An 18,457-nucleotide genomic window follows, 5' to 3' on the forward strand; every position below is an offset into this window, starting at 1 on the left:
GATCGGGAAACAGTCTCATCTGTTGTCTAATGCTAATTTAAAGTTCTTTGAATCAAATTTAATCATGTTAATTCTATTGTAGTTTTACCATTTTTGGTTTAACTATCATTTATTTTCTTCTTTTGAAATTTTTGAATTTGTTATTATAATTGTGGTTTGTTTTGAGTAATTATAATTTTTAATAAAACAACTACACCTTCAACTAATGATTATTGAGGCAAATATTTTTCTTATAAAAAAAATAATAGTATTTATTTTGTTGTCAGTAAACTGTTTTAATTTTTATTATTATTGCGTGTTTTTTTTGTGTGTGTTTTTTATTTCTAATGAATGTTAGGATTTGATATTAGGGAAAGGGGATAGTTAAATTTTAAAAAATATAGAAAAAAAAAATATGATGCATATAGATGGGGAAACCAGGGCCCTGTTTCATAATGAAAGCTAATAGTATTAGTTCAAAATAAAATTAAAGAAATAACGTGGTTATTTCACCAATAATTCTTTTTTTCATTATAGGGAGAACTATTAGTGATATTACAGAGTTTTAAAAGTACTAAAGTGCAAATTACTATTGTACAAGTCAGTGTAATTGTGTTAAATTAAATCGACAAGACTAATAGTATTAGTTTGTACTTTATTATGAAACAGGGCCCAGTTGTCTTGTTGTCAGCAGTAAGTTAATAGTCCTCTGTCGAGTTTGAAACTGTTTATGTGTGTTTGCCACCTTAGTGGGCGCCGGTTGGTGTTGATGCCTGGAATAGTGGATTAGTGTAGTGTTGAAGGCTATCAAAGAATTATATGCCTCAGTGAGATGAATTCTGTCATTGTCAGCATTCCAAGTTTTGTATAAATATAATCAGTTTTCGCTCTTTGTAAAGAAGAATACTTCAAACTACGTCTCAAGGTTCTACTCTCAAACTACTCAGAGTTATTATTAATAAAATAAAATACTATATCAATAAAGAGCTAAACGTTATTATTTGTACAGAAATAAATATGTTCTTGTTCAAATCGTACATTAGTTACTGTTTTAATGTAAATGTAAATAATAAAGCAGTTGCAAATATAAATAATTATTATTTAACTTTACTAGTGCGTAAAACCATAAAAGTATGAATCCTTCATGCATATAACAAATCCAAATTATGATTTTTTATTTAACTATCATTAATGAAAAAAATCAAAAAATCTTATATGATCCATTTTTTAAATTCATACCTGGTTATAACGGTTGTTTCCATATAAACAAAGGGTTTTAAACCTTTAAATATATTTATTTAGCGTTTATAACATAATTGAAATTGTCAACTGTAATAAAATTGAAATAAAAAATAAAAAAATTATTATGATCGATAATTATATTTATTACAAAGTAAAAACCGTTTGGGGTGACAATAGCAGCGTGGTAACGCGCTTGTCTGCCAACCCAAAGGTTGTGAGTTCGAGTCTCCTCGGCCCTATTCGGGATTTTTTCAAGCTTACATACAATACTCATTCACAGCCTCTCCTCGGGCATTTGTGAGGCCCATTTGGGTGGCACTCACAAAAATGAGCGTGGGAGTGATAGACCTACCCTATGAAAACCACGTCATGAAATGCGTGATATATTTCCTAAGTACATCGCACGAGGCCTTGGACCTCCGAGGTCTGTCGTGCCAATAATAATAATAAAAACCGTTAAGGATTGGATACAAAACTAATCCGATGATTTAATAGGGAGCACCATTAAGCTTGAATCCTTAAGTCTAAACAAGCCTTATTCTAGTCATGTAAATGAGTCTTTTGCAATTCATTGGAAGTTTAGACCATTTGTCAAGTAAGTTTTGTTATAGTCGGAATCGACGCGTGGTTTTCTGTCTTTGCAGTCTTGTATGAGGAATCCAATTTAGTTATTTATCGAGATTTAGTCCTAGGTAACGGATCTATTCGACTGAAATAAGTGAAATGGATGCTGTAGGGTGGGAAATCATAGGTTTATGACACTTAAATATAAATTTATAAACCCTCAACGACACGTTTAATTTATAATACCAGTTGAATCATCCCGTTTTTTACAGTTCTAATGTATAAAAATTATAAAAACGAGCAATACCCAATCTTTATACATCATTATTATATCTGTGTTGTTTATTACTTTCATAAAATTATAATACTGGTCTTTTTTAGCAGTGATTAGTAATAATCTACTATTCCATTGTACTAATTATTGTAATAATTATAATTAAAATTAATTCGGTCTACTTAAGGGGTATATCTAATAAAGGGGTATACAAGAGGTATATCTCATTTTAATAAAATGAAATAAAAGTCAAGCTAGATTTTAGAAAAAAGCCACACAAGTTCAGTGTGACATTAAAAACTTCATTATTTTCCGCTCATAAATATGAATTTATTTTTTTCCTAACGTCGAGAGAGAAAATTAAATGAAATATTTAATTTAGAAGCTCATCGAGGGGTTCATATTGTTTCGAGAACAATCGCCTCTATACAGCAGCCAGTGTAATAATTTAATAATCTCTTTTTCATTTTATCTGATTTTTTTTTTAACAACGTGAGTTAAATATTCATACATTTTAATATATAATGAAATATAAATATAATTTTTCTTACTTATTGTGTTAACTCTTTTGGTGAGTGGAGTTACGAAGGTTTTTTAGCATCCAGGGCAGATAAAAAAAATATTTTTATTGACAAGGTGATAACAGAGTCCTAACCTGTTGAAGGTAGGTTGTGGTATAAATGATGTTTATAAGTGGAAAAAGAAAAGATTATTTGTGTGAATTAGTTTTAAATTTAAGATATAAAAACTGTTACATCATTTACTAGACAAACGGTCCAAACTTCCAATCCATTACAAAAGACTGATCTACAAGACTATTATAAGGCCTATTTGGACATACGGAGTTGAGCTTTGGGCTCCACTAAACCATCTAATTCCTCTCGAATCCAATCCTTACAGTCCAAAATCCTTCGTAATGCTCCTTACTTTGTCAAAAATCAAATCATCCATCAGGACCTTAATGTCCCCTATGTTGCCGATTAGGCCAGAACCAGATACCAATCCTGCCATAATAAACTTCCCATCCACCCAAACCAACTCGTTTCTAACCTGGCTTCTCCTTCACTACCTAATAATCCTCCTAGACGTCTGAAAGGAAGATGGCCTCGAGATCTCCACCTTTAGAAATGTTTTTGGAGTTCTATCAATGGGTAAATTCTCCACATGTTTTTATCATGTCATAATATCACTTACAGCAAATTTACTTGATGTGTATATATGTATACAGTTGTAAATATCAATAAATAAATTATTTAAAAAAAAAATAAAATAAAAAGTTTTGTAAATAAATAATCAATTTAAAAATATTATTTGAAACTGTTATGATATTATTTTAATATTTAATTTATTTTAAAGATATGACATGGGCAATTAGCATGCAATAATATTTATGTTATATATTATTTCTCTTTCCATCTGTTCACTTCTTATTTGAAAATTTTAATTGTTATTCTTCTGTAATGATTATATTTAAATAGCGATCTCATATGGAAAACGAAATGAGTTAAAGAGCTTTATAAAACTTTACCAACTTAAAAACGGACTGTTGATGAAATAATACTTAGCCTTGGGCTGCAGGGAAATTTTGCCTCTGAGGGTCCACCGACGCAGCCCGGCTTTAGGAAATGAAAAAGCAACTTCCAAAAAAAACTTTGACTCCGCTTCCACAGATTGATGTCCCATTATTTCTGGAGAGCCTCGAGATCATAAAGGAACGCTATTGATCACACATAGTCACAAAAAGCTCGGAACAGTCCTTTTTTTTAAAACTTCATCCTCTTCTTTCTACCGGGTTATATAATAGATCATTTACAATATAGGTAGGAGCCAAAATTGTTTATCAATTAAATAATATCTTATTTTATTATCCACAATTAATGAATTTGTCAAAGTAGAGTTCTAATAATAAACTTTTATGTACGTATAATGTGGTTTAATAATTATTATAAAATTGTGAGATGATATTTTTACATTTTCTATTTGATATCTTCGTTACGATTAGCATACAAATAATTAACCATCTTCTCCATTTACTATTTACTCTAAAGGCATTGGTCCCTATTAGCTACAAAGATTAGATATTCATGGATGAACAGTAATATACTGATTAGGACACTTGTTAAAAATATGCCTAAAAAGTAAAAAATTATCATAAGTATCTCATATTATGTGAAATATTCGGGTTTTACGAAAATAACAATTTAGTCCAAGTTTGTAGTAAATTTAATTCACTTCTTTGTCTCCTCTCCCCATAGCAAAGAATGTTTAGACGTTTACTTAAAAGTGACGGATAACGAAAAACTACAGATAACATTGTAGAGAAAAACATAAAAAAAAACCAAAAAAAAAAACCGAAAAAAAACCTGTTTTAATTGTAGTTATTAATTTTTATTAAATAATAATAAACAATGCAAAGCGGGTATATAGAAAATGAATAATTTATTTCAATAAATTTTATTGCAATTTAATAATATCCTCTTGAGGTTTTGGATTCAATCATGATTTCTTGTTCTGTACAACCATATTTCATTATATATTCTGTCTGTTTTTTAGAATTTGATAAATATATAAATAATAGCAACATGAACCGTTTTTTGTTAATTTTTCTGACAAATTCCTCTTATCTATATTTTTTGTCATTAACCATTTTTAAGTGAACCATTGATTTATTATGTTATAGGATGAAATAAAGGTAAATTAAATTTTTATTTCATATTCGTTATAAAATATAGAATGTCTTACTTTTGAGAAAAATATCCAATATCTGGAGAACTATTGCTTGAGAAATAGAGTTTTTGTATCAAATTGAAGTAAACTTTATCAACTACAAACAAAAAAGTGAACTGAGCTATTCTGTTGGACGCGTATTGCTCGAGTTATTTAGTAACAATTAAAAAAAAAAGTCGCTTACTTCCCTAAAAATCCGAAAAATCTTTTTAGTTTCTACAAAAACCAACTTTACCTGGTAAAACCATTTTTTTCAGTTATGTGGAAAGAATCATAATTTGACATCTAGGATCCTCATTAAAAATTCGTGGTAACCCGTGTAATACAATGTTTAAGAGATTAGATGGCACTGAATAACCAAACCTTAGTAACATCAAAGGAGAGAAACTGGAGAAGATCTACTTAGTATGGTAATGGAAGGATGGATGCTACCTTATCCTTATTAGCTGGAGAATCGACTACGGTAATTATGTGCAAATGACGGTATTTAAAATGGAATAAAACAATGAATGGTTCATTTTCCTTGAACCATTCGCAACATTAACGTCCTTGATCATTGCATAAGAGCATACTATTTGATTATAAAATATAAGAGAGGAGGCAATAGATTACCTTGTTGGTCTTCTTGAGTATCTTCTTGCAGCTGACAGGTGTCGGGGGCTTGGGGTGGGGCGGGTGAGCTGGGGTCGTCGGAGCCGGAGTTGCGAAACACAGCCACGACCTGAAGCCGGGCATCTCTCATCTCTGCTGTCTGCAACATAGGATGTCCAAATTACCTTATATTATTGACAATATTTAGTTTAAAAATATTTAGCATGCTATTAATTTCATTTAAAAAAATGAACATATAAGAATTATTATAGTTAGAATTAATATAAAATTGATTTATATAGTAAGATTTAACGAAATTTAAAAGTATATATTTAAAATCCTAGAAACTGCAAAATATTTTAAAATGGACTGTTTGGAAAAAAGGTATGCAGTATTTAATTAATCTTTAAATTATAAGAGTCTTATATTTAAAAACTACTAATATTTCTCATTCCTTATAGATTATATTTCTACTGGATACAATGTTTTTTTTTTTTAAATCTGCATATCTTTATTCACGCTTATCGTTTTATATTCAGATAGGTATGAAGGGGAGCAATACCCAGCGGCACCTACGCCAAGCTTAATATTAATTTTAATTTTTAGATCGTATCTTATCGAGCATGACTGCTATGTTCATGGCATTATTAAGAGCGTTGAGATGTCCACGTAAATTGTTATGGAATCGTTGGCATGTGAATGGCAGTGTGTAATGACAAGTTGTTGACGTACCAAAGTGCTTTTTGTAACTGTCCTGAATCTTTGGCCTGACAATTTTATTATTTCTTAATGCATCACTTTTACTTTTCCAAAAATGTGTGATGCATAAGTCCAAATGTATTCAATTTCTGTCTAACTTTTAATATTGACCGTTTTAAAAGAAGTCTAAATCTTTGATATCGGTGTCTTTTTTTGTGTTTTTTAAATTCATGTCATTGATATGTAAGGAGAACCTTTGATCATGGTTAAAAAAGTGATGAAAAAAATTTAAAATTTGGTAGTAAAGGGTGAGTATTACAACCACTGTATAATACATATATATGAAATATATAGTAAAGGAAAATATTGAGGGAGATCAGACGTTTGATTCATACATTTTCAGATTATGATCCAGATACAGTTTTGAGGTCTGTGAGGCATATGATTTGTATGTTTTTATAAGGTTTATAAAGGTATGTCTTAAGTGTAGGGATATTTAGTTTTATTTATCAGATACATAAAAGACGTTGGTAAAATTTTAAGTTTATTATACTTGTTAAAGAAGACCTCTATAGGCAATAGAATTAGGACAAATTTCCATTTTAGATGCTTTCCTTTCTAATTAAAAATTAGTAAATTATTTACATATAGTATATCAAATAAAAAAAATCCCAAGTTAATATATACTTTCGATTTATTAAATTATATATGTAGGTCACCGTTTTTTAAAATTTTTATTTGAAGGAAATTTTGTACAATACAAATTCCACCTCAATTTGCCACCATCCCTCTGATAGCATACGCGAAATCCGACCCGCACTGCTGTAAGATTATGCGAGTTAACGAACGCTATATTATTTAACAGCTATTATTATAAATAGACTATCATTATAAACTATATAGTATAAACTATAGACATCTGGCACATTTCGACAGACACTGACCATAGAGGAAGTGACCTTTCTATGGTATTCTATACCAATGTAAAAGACAAAGCAAGGGTTGACACATGCAGCAGGTACAAGCTGCCATCTCACAATGGACTTGCATCAATCTAACTATTTTATGGTTAACACATGTAAGTCAGTTCTCACGAGTCCTTGGGTCATTCCAATTTCTTGGAAAGGGGGCACCCTGTTCAATTCAGGCCTTCCCCTTCTCCCCCCCTTCAGATACTTTACTTTTAAATCTCATAGGCTCTCTACCTCCCCCACCTAGTCTCCTAAAATTATCCGATTGGTCAAAACCCCCTCTCTTATTTCCTTATTCTTACTATCCCCTCTTCTGCAGAGTACATATATATTTTCTAGACTAGATAGCTAAGTAAGATATAAGTTAGAAGATAGAGACTGAGTAACATGTAGTTCTTGTAAATATATTAGAATAAAGTCATTTTAGTCTTCACTGATTTTTTATGTTATTTATCTTGCGTTATATGAGTAACGCTGCGCCGTAACCTGCGAAATTTCCGTTTAAATGAAGGTAGAATCTACACACTTACTAAAATATGGCAGTCGCGCAAGTGTGTGGATGGGTTATTTAGATTGGTTGGTATAAGTTGGATTGAATTTATGTCGGTTTCTGGGTATCATTTTGGTGTGAATGTAATCTTGCGAGTATATTTTCGATTTAACATAGCACAAAAATAAAATTATAGAGATATTATATATCTGAGTAATTAAATTAATTATTATCTTAAAAAAATACTAGGACGAAATTAAAAATTTAAAAAAAAATATATTGCTATACACATTCCATTAAGTGGTCTAGTACTTAGTAAGGAAGCGTTGTTTCTTGAACAACGTTTAAACAAGAAGTGATGTGTTCAACATCATGATTAACTACCAGTCTTTTTCCCAATCAAGGTTACTCACTTTATAGAAGCAGGTTGTGGCCCAGAAGGGCTCCCCGAATTCACAAAGTTGACCCACGGCTAAATAAATAATTATCTGCTTCATTTGGATTCGAACCCAGGCCTCGGAGTTAGTACACCGCTTCTCACTCTCTTACTCACTGAGCTATCACACTCCCTGAATTTATTAATGATTACCTAATAACATTTCTATGATTTTTTATCATTTACCATCTTCCTTACCGATATTTACTTTATCTTTCACTTTACTTCTATTTTGTTATAAAAATATTTTAAATTCAAGGTCATATTTGGCCCTCTGGACTACATAGGGGCGTTAATATCGGTGCTTGTTTTTTTTGCCGACCTAGTTTTTGTAGGTATTCTGAATCGGAACTTGCAGTATGCATTTGAAATTGCCGATCAAAACCAATAATTTCGTCTACCCCTAACAAAAAAACTTAATCATATAAAAATATCATTGAAATGATATAATAAAGCATTTAAAAAACTATATAATTCTAACTTCTTCGTAAAATTCATTTTGATTTTACTCTGGTTAAATTGTGAATTTTTAAAAATTAAATTTGATTACGAAAGTTGATTAAGCCGCTTGAATAATATCCTTGAAACGGCCATTGTATACATTGGAACCTGTCTGTGTCTTACTTCAGTTATCCCGAATGTATGTTGAAAATACTGTTTAAATTAGTGTGGAAAAAGGGGGGGGTCGAAATTTGTGAGACTTTCTCCTCATTAATAACTCTTATATCAGAAAATGAGACCCCCGACCCCCCCCCCCTCCCGACTTATAAAACCATAAACATACATATAAGAGGTATGAGAATGAAGTTGGTGAACAACGGTGATTGAATTTGGAACGATGTATGTTCTTCATAGATAATCAGCAATGACCAACTCCCATTCCCAATTGGGATCTGTGTAACGCTCTCCGATATTTGCATCGGTAATTAGCTCTTCGGTTCATTGGATTACATTCCAATCAGTGACATTCAATGAGCTCTGTTGTTTTTATTCCAATCACAAAATTTCAATAATGGTATTGTAATATTTCAGCTGTAGTCCAATAAAATTTCTTGTTTAAAAAAAATTAAATTAAATGTCAAATGTCAGGAAAGGTTGTTTCAGGATGATTTAATCAAGGAGCCCTCAGATTTTTTGTTGCTATGTGCATATTTAGAACGTTTAGAAGATATCTTTCAGATGGTGGGTACCAGGGTATTTTTTTTTTTGTCTTAATAACAAAATTAATCACCAACAAGTCTTATATTACAGCTTTATCATAGTGATAGATACTAACGTTTATCACACTAGATAGCAGCACTATCACGACAGTAAAGGTTATTGTGATGGTAACTAATATACAGTTTATACCATGACAATTGGCATAGTGGCTTAATAGCGTCACTTCAAGGTGATAGTTGCTAAACTTTCATAAAAGTTTTGCTATATCTTATAAAACATTGATGTCATGGCATTAAATGTTTTCATGATATAAGTTTAATTCTCATAATATGTATAGTCAGCTATACCAAGTACATTAGCTCACAACATGGCTGAGGCCCTGGACCAATTAATCTCAACATTTGTTTTTTTTTTGTTTAGTAAAATAAACATTAAATTAAAATTTATTGAAAGTTATTGAGTAATATTTTAAAATAAAAATTATCCTTATATTATCCACTGGGGTAGCTCAGTGGTTAAGACAGTCTTATCAATTTGATGTCAATTGGCGGTACCGGTTCGAATTCGGCCTGAAAATGAGGATGAGTGACAATGAAAACTTAATTACTGTGGACGGACGATCATAAGCAATCATAAAAATAAGGATATTTTCGCTTGCTTTAAATATTGTATTGAAGAAGCCTTGCAATGATTTGCACTAGATACGAACTGGTGATAGCGAGGTCATTATAATACTCCGTGCTGTATCAATCTTTGGTCTGGATCTGATGATCGTGATAGGAATCTTGCAATATAAATGCTCACTGAGTAAATAATAAATGGTAAATTTAATTTACCAAGAAAATAAAACATTTTTTAGTTATATAAAAATTAAATATTTAAACTTTACACAATGTTTTGGAAATATATCAACAAGAATAAATACTATAATTATATCCTTCACATATTGTCCGAAACGTCCCTTTAAATTTCATTTTTACACAGTTTAGTCCAGTATTTAGAAGTATGAGAATTTATATATAACGATTTTTCATATACTACGGCTTTGGACTCAGGGACTCGAAAACGTAAAAATTACGTGAATTATTGAGAAAAAAAAATCAATTGATTTTCTTTTAGAATTTCGATATCTTGAATAACAGACATGGAAAGATAAGATCATAAACAACCAGCAAATGAGATGATCTATTCAGGCATGGCATGAGCTGTAAGGAGGGAGATAGCACCCAGTGGCACATCCTTCTGATGTGAAGTAAATTATTTTATTACATGAGCAGGTCCCGCATCCAACTCCTCTTCAGTCTACGCCGAGTTGCGTTAGGAATGTCATGTGTTCCAATATGTTGTATAAATTTATTGAAATGTCCATGTAGCGTGTTGTGATACCGTTTGTAATTCCTATGAATGTGGTCCGTTACAGTCGGAATGCGTTGGTCGGTGTGAATGGTCTCGTTTGAAACGTAGAGTGGTGAGTTTGTTGCCAGTCTTAAAAATTGTGATTGAAAAGTTTTTATTTTCTGAATCTGTGTCTTTTTAGCAGGTCCATAAATTTGGCAGGCGTAAGTCCATATGGGTTTTAGTAAGTAATTGTATACGTTAAGTTTCTGTTTGTCTGGATATAAAGGATTATAATACCAATATTCAAAATGCAATTGAATCAAAATATAAATAAATTAAAATGTAATTAAATTAAAACTAATAAATCAATCACTAACAATACCATTAGAAAGATATTTCAAGCATATCTGAGAACTTTAACACCTTAACGCTTAAAAAAAAAATAAAAAAAAAAAAAAAACCTGGCCCAAAAATCAATTTCTTTAATCTAAATTTTGAACATTGTCTTGGCAAAAAAATATAATAATAATCAAATTTATCTTTTAATTTTGGATTTTGGATATCGGTCATGATACCTGTATGTAAATATAGGCTAAAACTATATATAGAGGATTATTACAGAGAATAAATCATTGTTATTTATTTTATTATTATCACATTGTTATTTTAAATTCTCGATTATGTTCGAGTATGAAAAATTATAGCAACATAAAATTCAATGCCGCTGGAATTATCTCGAGTGTGCAAGTTAAGGGATTAATAATTGTACTGAAAAAAAGGAAAAAAACAAAAATGATCAATTTATAAATACTGTTTATTTTTTCGAAAGAGATTTATAATAGCCTAAAGTTTTTAAAGGTGTAATAATAGAAACAAATTAATCCAATTCGAAGTTAGTGTTTCTTATTTCAGAGAGAGTTATAGAAGCTCTTATCCTTCTATAATGAACTCTCAACAAAGCCCACTCCCTTAGCTATCTCTTTAACTATTCCGAGAAGAAAATGGCCACCCGACCTAGTTTGTTAGGCTGCTTAGCACTGCTTGGCCTCTCTTCAACTTGCCATTTATCTCCTAATCCTACAGATTTATTACACCAGTTAATTCCACTTGTAAATTTATAGGGAGCAACACGTTCAGTATAAACAAATACAATATATATTGTCACTCCCTGGTTTAAATATCTTATTTGTTTCCTCATCATTTCAAAAATTAGTGATAAAGTTATTCGTTTATATTTTATATAATCGTATGATTAGATTCTTACTAAATACCCGATGAAATTACCTTCTATAAATACCGTAAGAGAAAGAGATATAGCATCAGTTTTTTCTATATAATTTCATTATTAGTCCAGAATAATAGGAATACATTACAGTTTTGTATTTAGGAGCAAACATTTTTTTTATGTGTGGGTGAGGTTGTATCGAGTAGGATGAGATTATGCCACATTTTTTTTTGCAACTCATACTTTTCAGTAAAAATAGTCCTTGTATAGTTTAACTCCGTTTTGTTTAAATTAAAAATCTATTATTACTTTAAAATGAACATTTTAAAAATTTATTTTATTTTTTAAATTACCAGAATTTTTTTTTTATTTTAAGGCGATACATTTTTCATACATCGCCGGCAGAACAAAAAGTTGGTGACACAAATTCTCCGTATGAAGCAAACTTATCATAATAATATTATAATATGATAGTAAAAAAAAAAAAAGCAGTAAAACTTTATAGATAATACTGCAGGTAGTATGTAATTACAAATATATTACTTAGCGGTGCTTTCAACTAATTCTTCATCACGAGAACAAATAATTTTCACTAATAGCAACAAAGTTATGAAAATTGTTAAAAAAAATTTTGAGACTCTTGTATGAGATGGTATTTGAGGAATGTGAGAAAATTTTTACACATGTGTAAACCACTGCGCCTCGATTAACGGGAAATTGTGAACGAGAAAATGTTGGCTTATTTTCACCCCACATACCTTATGGCTGCTCTACAGATTCTTATTTTAGGGTTCCACGAGGTGCAAATAAAGGATAGCAACTTCATTCCTATAAAGAATACAAAGTTTTAAGAAAATATGATCGGTCACCCTCGGCTGTCTCCGATTTTCCAGTTTAAACTGCTATCATTATTTTCTCGTTAGTTAATAATAAATGTCTTTATAATTTCTCTATAAAAAAGTCATATTTATACATTTTTTATTATTGTTAACAATACTGAATGGTTACCTATTTTCAATAAACGAAATTAAAGATGCTTTAGAAAAAGAATTTTGTTGATTCGTTCCAGATAGAAGCTTTGTTAAACTAGAAGGGTTTTTACTCTCATATTTGAATGAGGATAAAAGTTAGCCGATATGAAGTATCACTGAATTGAACATTGTTATGATGAATTGTGCATCGAATTCTAAGTCATTTCTGAAAAATCGGTTCTCAAGTTGTATTTCAGGCTATTCGATTTTATGAAAAAAGTTGCTGTAACATCCAGGGATATACCAATCTTAAATATTTAATTTTAATTTAGGCTGTTCTGAAACGCACACAGAGACGTGATTATTTGGACTCAGGGGACCACAAAACTTGTAATTTCTTCGGAAACTCGAATTAAAAATTTTATTAGATCTCAGTATTTCCTCTTATTAGGGGTATTCATGGTGTTGTGTTAAATGTAAAAATTTTTACTATGTTAAATGTTATAAGTATAGAATTGTTAGCAGCCCTATTTAAAGTCATGTTAAATGTTAAATGCATAGGAGCTTCTAGCAGATTTTTTGAACAGCTTGTTCGATAACCTTTCCTTCCAAAATTTCATGTTTTTGTTATTCATCTAAGTTTTGATTAAAGTAATTTATTACAATATGCCTGAAGTACGTAAAAAGTAGAATTTGTGTGATAGTTTGGCTACTGAGTGCCTTGTTGATCTTTTAAAATGTGAGGAAGAGAATCAAGATGAGCTAATTGACAACTGTTTATTACATGATTATTCTTGTCATCCATTGCTTTATTAATTTTAAAACCATCCAAAACTAACACATTCAATACACAAACAATACACAGCAGGTGAGCTGGTCTGTTGCATGACGTCATTCTCTATTTAGCAGACCTAGTAATAGACTCTCAGTGCCTCCCATAGCTCAGTGGTTAAGACACAGTCTTACCATTTTGATGTCTATTGGCGGTGCCGGTTCGAACCCGGCCTGGGACGTTGACTTTTTTCATTGAGTGGCGGTCCCACAAAATGAAGAACTTTGACCCCCAATCATGGTTAGGCAGTATAGGACTCCAATGGGACTCTTGGCCGAAAAAAAACCAAAAAAAAAACAGACAACCATGTTATATCATTTTAATATGGTAAAAGAAGGAAATATTTCTCCATTTTACATGAGTTTTTCCATGTAACATGTTTAACTAAAAATCATGAATTCCCTTATTGTATATTCCACTTATAGGTAAGTAAATGTAAAAATAAGCATCAGTTCTTGTTTACGGAAGCCACGTAAAACATATTCAAGGTCAGCTGAAAATACTGGCATCTTGTGGAAGAAAAAATAAGTAGCTAAGTACCCACAGTGCCAGTGAGGACAAGTATCCCTTGAGACAGTGAACAAGTACCATATATGAGGGAGAACTAACCCATGGGTGAACCCACAGGCTACCTAGATTTTGTTGGTAGTCAGCTATCACTCAGGATGAGTGAATAGTTTGATCAACACAGCCAGGCTGGGAACTGGGGCAGTATGATAAAACAGAACAAGAGATAAACTCCAAGATCTACAGAAGCTCTATATCAATAGCCAACCATCAAGTAAATTGTAATATCATTCATTAATGCATTCCATAATCAAAATTAATTGAACTAACCTAACTAATATTAACCTTTGTAACCTATTTGGTCAAACAATATATCTATTGTCTAAATCATGCAGAATAGAGGCACATCGTTATAACCTTGTATCATTATATTAGAACCACTCAATACAGTCCACACCAGTAAAATCTAGAATCAGTATTTTTATATAAAAATTCAATTATTGCAGATTTTGATTCATCTCAGACTGCGGTCATTGAACAGTGCTTTTAAATTAGTTAGTGTTGTTTTTTATCACCCGAGGTTAATCCTTCATTGAAATATATTTAAATATCATCATTCTTATCAAATGTTCCAAATAAATTGAATTATTCTAAAATCAGGCCAACCGATCCGTGCTGAAGGTATACCCCGCGAGCAGCGGGTAATGCCCTCGAAGGCTACAAGAACCTTCACAAGGCGTGAAAAGGTGTCATTAATTCAAGGAGGGGTGATTTCACCCCCAGTCACCCCCACAGAGTGTGCCACAGAGAGAACAAAGACTGCATCCAGCCAGTAAATGGTTCCCTACAATTGCTATCTACGAGGGCACACTCAGCTATTCCACCGGATTACGGGCGGTAATAGACTCGTCTAAATCTTTCGGAAAATTAGTTCTCAACGGGTTCAAGCCGGCAATAGAACCCGAATTTTAAAGCTGCCTGGGGTTTAGGGCCAACTCTCGCCTGCAAAAAAGGGGATAAAATCCGAAGCCTATAGCTGTCTGCAACATCGGCTTTTCTCTCTACTTTTTTTTTTTTAATCTATACCATATACATTTTTTTTCCACCAACAGTGTAGTGTGAGATGCAATTGAAGCTGGAATAACTTCTGCGATTTTACGATTTAGAAAAAAAAATCTTTTTTTTTTTAATAAACTGTGTATTGTCTAGATTTAAATCCCGACAGGATTAAATTGAATTTAATGACTAAATAAAAAAAAAAATAAACTGTTTTAAGTATAGGGTTATATCACACCCTATTTTTTTCGAAATAGGGTGTAAATGTTGAATCTCAGTTTTGATTAATAATTTCTGATTTTCAAGTATATCATGATCTTAATGTAGAATTTAATTCTAACTCCTCATCCTCTCCCCTCGAGAGGATTTATTTTCGAATAAATTAAGTTTTATAGTTCAATTTAATAAGATAACTGTAGCTGTATGATTGTTACGGTATTGATTGTTCTGTCCCATTAACTCTAGCGTGATAGTTGGTACTTCAAGAGATGCAATGAAGCAAGTGTTACGTTAACGATCCTATACTTATGCCTTAAAAGTGAACAATCGTAGTTTCAATTATTGCGACCAAACAGTTACACAACTATGGTGTAACTGTTTGATAGTTATAGTCATGACAGTATTTAATGACATGACAATTTACGTTTAACTGTCATATGTATACCTCTTTTGGATGAATAATTTCAAATATAAACCACAAGTATTTTTTCCACAAATCCATTTCTTTTATTAATAGCTCAATATTCGGTAGTCATTTCGGATTAATGTATTTTTTTAAATTAATAAGTAGTGACTTTTAAGTTTGCACTTGAAATAATTAGAAATGCATAAATTTGAGGAGGAACATTAGATACTTAAATGTTGATAGTATAAAAATAGTCATAGAAACAGTACAAAAAATGTTTATATTTTAAAATCGAAACAGCCTTGAACTTTTCGTCCTACATAATTCAGCCTTATTCCAAAAAAAGCCAAGAAACGCGTCCAAGATTTTACTAATATAAATCAGAATTATCATTTCTCGCTATTATTTTGTAGTGATATATACAAAAGTGTATATGTAGCATGTAGCTCGATCAACGATATTTCCTGATGAACAATAATGAATATTATTACAAGAGCTCATAGAATTTTAAGGCTGACTAAACTCTCATATTTGATTTTCGATAAAGCGCTGTTGGTTCAGGTAACGTAACATTTCGTTTGAGATCTGAAGCATATTTGGTGATTGATAGGGAACTATAAGATAACGAACGTTCCATGTCAAATGTACATAAACTATTAATCTAAAATGTTTTCTACAAACGTATCTAATTTTTACCATTATTATTTGAATTATTCTTATTTATTTATTTTTTTTTTTTATGAAAGATAACAGTTTTTTAAATAAATATTTTTTTCAAACAAAAATTTCGTTTAAAAAATATTCCTTCAGTTATAATTCGATAGCTTCAGTTTGCTTAACGTGAAGTATTGTTAGGATTAGTAAAATTGAAACAAATTATCTAGCATAGCTTAAACACACTGTTAAAAAAAATAACAATAGGATTTGTATATTTTAAAAAACAGTTTCATTCTTAAAACATTCCTTCTCAAAATTCTTTTGAGATATTTTTTTTCGATATCAAAAAAATTAACGTATATATTACATTTATTGCTTTTTATTTATATTATTTTTATATCTATTACTTTTTATGTTAATTATTTTTATATTTATTACTGTTTTATATTTACTTCTTTTTATCTTTATCACTTTTTATATTTATTATTACTTATATTTTAATGTATTTCTTTCATTTAATACGTATTTTTTTATCCGCGTATCAGTGGAATATTTGCTGAATTATATTTTTAAATTTTGATTCAACTGCTCGTAGATTCCGATTGCTACAACACTTGACAAACGCTCTAAACTTTCCAGTCACTACAAAAAATTAGTATCACTACGATAATCAGACCAATTTGGACATATGGAATTGAGCTCTGGGGCTCTACCAAATCATTATATTCCTCCCGCATCCAATCCTTACGATCCAAAATCTTAGGTAAAATCCTTGATGCTCCTTATTACGTTATAAATAAACTCATTCACAAAGACCTTAACATCCCATTCGTTGCAGATTTGGCCCAAAACAGATATGCGTCTTTTCATTCCAAACTCCGTTACCATCGTAACCCATTAATTCTTAATCTTTCATCCTTAACAATCCCTGATTCCTCCTTATCCTCCGAGGCGTCTGAAAAGAAGATGGCCACGGGACCTTCTAATTTAAATTAATGTTTGAAGTACCACCAATGGATGGTTCCTTCCCAAGATTTTCAAGTGTATATGAAACATACAACATATTTACTTATTGTATTATTTTGTACAGTTGTAAATTACATTAAATAAATAAATATAAAAAAACAAAAAAAAATTCTGATTCAATTTTACGTAAGTGCATAACCATGTTTTATATATAGTAATATATATATATTACTATATTTAAAAATATATTTAGAGATTTTAGGAAAAGAATAATAAAAAAATACGAAAGATTAAAGTAAAAAAGAACAAAAGCAATAAAATAAAAAAACATATATTATTACCATTTATTTTTATTTTATTATATGTTAACATTCATTGGCGTTTACTTAAAGTTTTGACTCTTATATGTTTTATAAAGTTTAAAGAATAATATAAAACTGAGGCACTTTTTAACGCCTTCAGAAACAGTTGATAAAGCAAACGTATTCAATTTGGACCATTCGCTGTTCGATTACGTTGTTTTACGATTGACGATTGTAGATAGACTCGTAAGATAGCTATCGATGAAGATCGTTAGCAATTTACGACTCACTAAACCAGGCCTTGTTGCTTTTTCCTGAACAGTTGTGTTGTTATTATCTACTTTTATGTGTTTGTCTTAGAGTTATTTTCTCACTGTTTTCTGTTATTGTTTTGAAATGTAACACTTAGTTGATACATATATTTCTTTTTCGTAAATGTTGGATCGACATTTATTTGATTATTAACGTCAACTTTCATCTCTCAGCTAGTATTTATGATTTTACCCGACTACTACGAAGGCAACAGAAGAGTGTTCATTTGAAGATTTGTAATATTTTTTTTTACAAATGGCTCATATTATTCACTGAAATTTCGCGATTCTTTTGAAACATTAGACCTCAAAATATTGAAATTAAATCTGTGAAAGCATATCACAGTCATGAAGCTATATTTCCGCATAATTCTGTAATCTGAGTTTTTACTAGATCTTTATTTGAGGAGATAAGACATTAGGGAGAGAGGGAGAGAACGAGGGAGGGAGGGAGAGAGAGAGGGAGAGAGAGAGGGGGAGAGAGAAAGGGAGAGAGAAAGGGAGAGGGAGGGAGAGAGAGAGAGAGAGAGAGA

General features: G+C 30.8%; 1 protein-coding gene across 1 annotated transcript in view; it reads right to left on the minus strand.

Moving 5' to 3' along the window:
• LOC106689627 (uncharacterized) overlaps positions 1 to 18,457 on the minus strand; it is a 151,176-nt gene that overhangs the window by 97,842 nt on the left and 34,877 nt on the right. The window contains exon 2 of the mRNA XM_014434710.2: positions 5,399 to 5,537. Coding sequence (XP_014290196.1) covers positions 5,399 to 5,521 — 123 coding nt within the window. The 5' untranslated portion in view covers positions 5,522 to 5,537. The remainder of the gene's footprint in view (positions 1 to 5,398; positions 5,538 to 18,457) is intronic.

The sequence above is a fragment of the Halyomorpha halys genome, unplaced genomic scaffold (genome assembly GCF_000696795.3).
Source record: "Halyomorpha halys isolate HHAL.00 unplaced genomic scaffold, Hhal_1.1 Scaffold1419.1, whole genome shotgun sequence".
NCBI lineage: Eukaryota > Metazoa > Arthropoda > Insecta > Hemiptera > Pentatomidae > Halyomorpha > Halyomorpha halys.